Genomic DNA, 2,257 nt, shown 5'->3' with positions numbered 1-2,257 from the left:
GAGGCCACGGCGTCGGGGCCTGACGGGGAGAGCACCGGGGTTACACAGAGCCCGTCGTGAGGACACCCTTCACTTGACCAAAGGAAGCGCCCCGGCGCTGCCCCAACATCCTCCAAATACAGACGACCTTGCAAAAACTCAGGCTTGCCTTGGGAGGGCATCTCCAGAGTGAAGCCAAGTTTTAATAAAACTTTACTGAAACAAAGTCTCTCGTTACCAGCAAACAGGGCGGCTTTGGGAGCAAAGCAACCCTGGAGCTCTAGGTCCGGCGCGGGGCGCTCGGCTCTGGGGCGGCTCGGCCGAGGATCTCCTGCCGCTTGGCGCCCGCCCGCGCACCACACTCACCCCCAGCCTCCCCGCCGCTGTCGCCGCTGTCACCGCTGTCCTCACTCCCGCCCTCGGCATCGTCACCGCTGTCCTCATCTGACTCGGTCTCCTCCAGCCACTCCTGAGCTCCTGTAGGGCAAAAGCACACATCGGAAAGGTCATTGCCCCGGCTATTCCAGCCTCTTGAGAACTGCGCCCTGGGGCACCCGGGGGGCTCCATAGGTGAAGCATCCGACACCAGCTCAGGTCGTGATCTCATGGTTCATGAGTTCAAGCCCCAAGTCGGGCTCTGTGCTGACGGCTCAGAGCCTGGAGCTACTTCAGATTCTGTGTCTCCCTCTCTCTGCCCCTTGTCCACTCATGGTATTTCTTTCTCAAAAATAAACATTTAAAAAAAAATTTTTTTTAAAGAATTGTGCCATCAATGTGAGCCCGTTCCCCAGCACTTCCGGATGCCAGAGAAAACGTGTTTCCTCTGGTTCTGAGAGCAGAGGCAACAGTGCAAGTCCAGTTTCGTCTTGCAGTCCCGGCCCGAACCTAGTCCAGCTCAAAAACTCATGAGCCTCGCACACGGAGAAAGGGCCATGTAGCCCTTTCTCCGAAAGCAGGAACTTGAGCTGTGTTCAGTGTCCACTCGCCGAGAAAGGAGCGGTGGCTGGCACCCAGCAGCCGCCTGTGTGCACAGTGGACACAAGGGACTGAGCAGTTTGGGTCAGAGCAGAGGCAGCCCGGCCATCCCCCAGACGCCCGGTCCATCCCCCAGACGCCCGGTCCGCCCCCCGAGTGCTCACAGAGGCCGTGGACCTTGGACAAGGAGGCCCCTACGAGCAGCATCACCCCGACATGCCTTCAAGAAACACGCGGTTGGTCGGAGGCTCACCGTGCCAGGCCAGTAGCCACGCCCTCAGCTCCCAGAGCAGGGACAGATGTGCCCAGGACAAGACACCCTCACTGTGGTGAGGACCCACCCTTCTGGGAGCAGCCACAGAGGTGAGGGCACCTGGGTCTTGCTCACTGCAGGCTCGATGGCACAGGGCAGATCTGGGCTGGCCTTGTGGACGGGACAGATGCTTTCTTGGGGTCCCCACCCCAACTTGCAGTGGATCTGACCTCCATCCCCACTCACCTGGGTCCATCTCCACCAAGGCCGTCCACTCCTGCATCTTGTGGAGATCCAGGCAGTACAAGTCGCTGAGGGTGACCTGGCGGTCACCCGCCTCAAACATGCCCCCATAGAGGTACAGCCGCCCGTGCTTCACGGCCAGCATGGCGTGGGAGCGGGGACACGGCTCCACCACGGGGCCACCGGCTTCATCGGGGCTGTCCTCCTCCTCGTCGGACCGTGGCTGTCCCGCTGGGCTCGGGGCGGCAAGAACCTGTTTAATGGTGACCACGGTCCCGTCCTCTGTGACCACCTCTCTGACCACCTCCAGGGGCTCCTGGGCACTGGCCCCCCCACGTTCCTGCTTGTCGGCACTTTCAGGCTCTGCCTTCTTGCCCCTCCTCCGTTTCCTCTTCTCGGACTTAGGTCCCTGTCGATAAAAAGCAAGGCCATTTGCTTTAGCAGCAGACAGCTGTGACCGGGCAGTGTCCTCGAGTGACGGGGTGTGCAGGGGCACCCCCCCCCCCCGCAAGGGGCACTGGACCACGGCGCTGAAGCACCCTGCCCTAATCGGCCTGCTCCCGCTGCGGGCACCAAGTCTCTACCCAGTGTGACCCCTCAGGAAAAAAGCAGAGAGGACCACAGTCTGGACCCAGCCACGTGTCTACCCGATGCCCAGACGAGATGGCGAAGCTCTTCAACCACAGAGGGGTCTCTGCCCCAGTGGGCCGCCTCCTTAGGGCTCAAGGCCTCCGACGTCAACACCTCATCTGGACCGGAAGTCCCAGGGGGACCCCAGTGCTGGGACAGCCTGCCCCCACCCACCAT

At 61.5% G+C, this 2,257-nt stretch overlaps 1 protein-coding gene across 1 annotated transcript; it reads right to left on the bottom strand.

Moving 5' to 3' along the window:
- Window positions 1–162: 162 nt before the first annotated feature.
- LOC115280926 (kelch domain-containing protein 4-like) lies at window positions 163–2,257 on the bottom strand. Its single transcript, XM_029926104.1, has 3 exons — window positions 2,111–2,257; window positions 1,454–1,859; window positions 163–456 (listed from the first exon to the last, which is right to left on the bottom strand). Exons 1-3 carry the CDS (start codon window positions 2,255–2,257, stop codon window positions 260–262), a joined length of 750 nt encoding a protein of 249 aa, XP_029781964.1. The 3' UTR covers window positions 163–259.

The sequence above is a fragment of the Suricata suricatta genome, chromosome 16, assembly GCF_006229205.1.
Source record: "Suricata suricatta isolate VVHF042 chromosome 16, meerkat_22Aug2017_6uvM2_HiC, whole genome shotgun sequence".
Taxonomy (NCBI): Eukaryota; Metazoa; Chordata; class Mammalia; order Carnivora; family Herpestidae; genus Suricata; species Suricata suricatta.
This window is presented reverse-complemented; position numbering and strand designations above follow the sequence as displayed.

Coding starts and splice junctions, on each gene's coding strand:
- LOC115280926 (XM_029926104.1), bottom strand. CDS start 2,257: ATGGTGGGTGGGGGCAGGCTGTCCCAGCACTGGGGTCCCCCTGGGACT. Junction 1,860..2,110: donor TTGAAGAGCTTCGCCATCTC/GTCTGGGCATCG, acceptor TTTTATCGACAG/GGACCTAAGTCCGAGAAGAG. Junction 457..1,453: donor CTTGGTGGAGATGGACCCAG/GTGAGTGGGGAT, acceptor TTTGCCCTACAG/GAGCTCAGGAGTGGCTGGAG.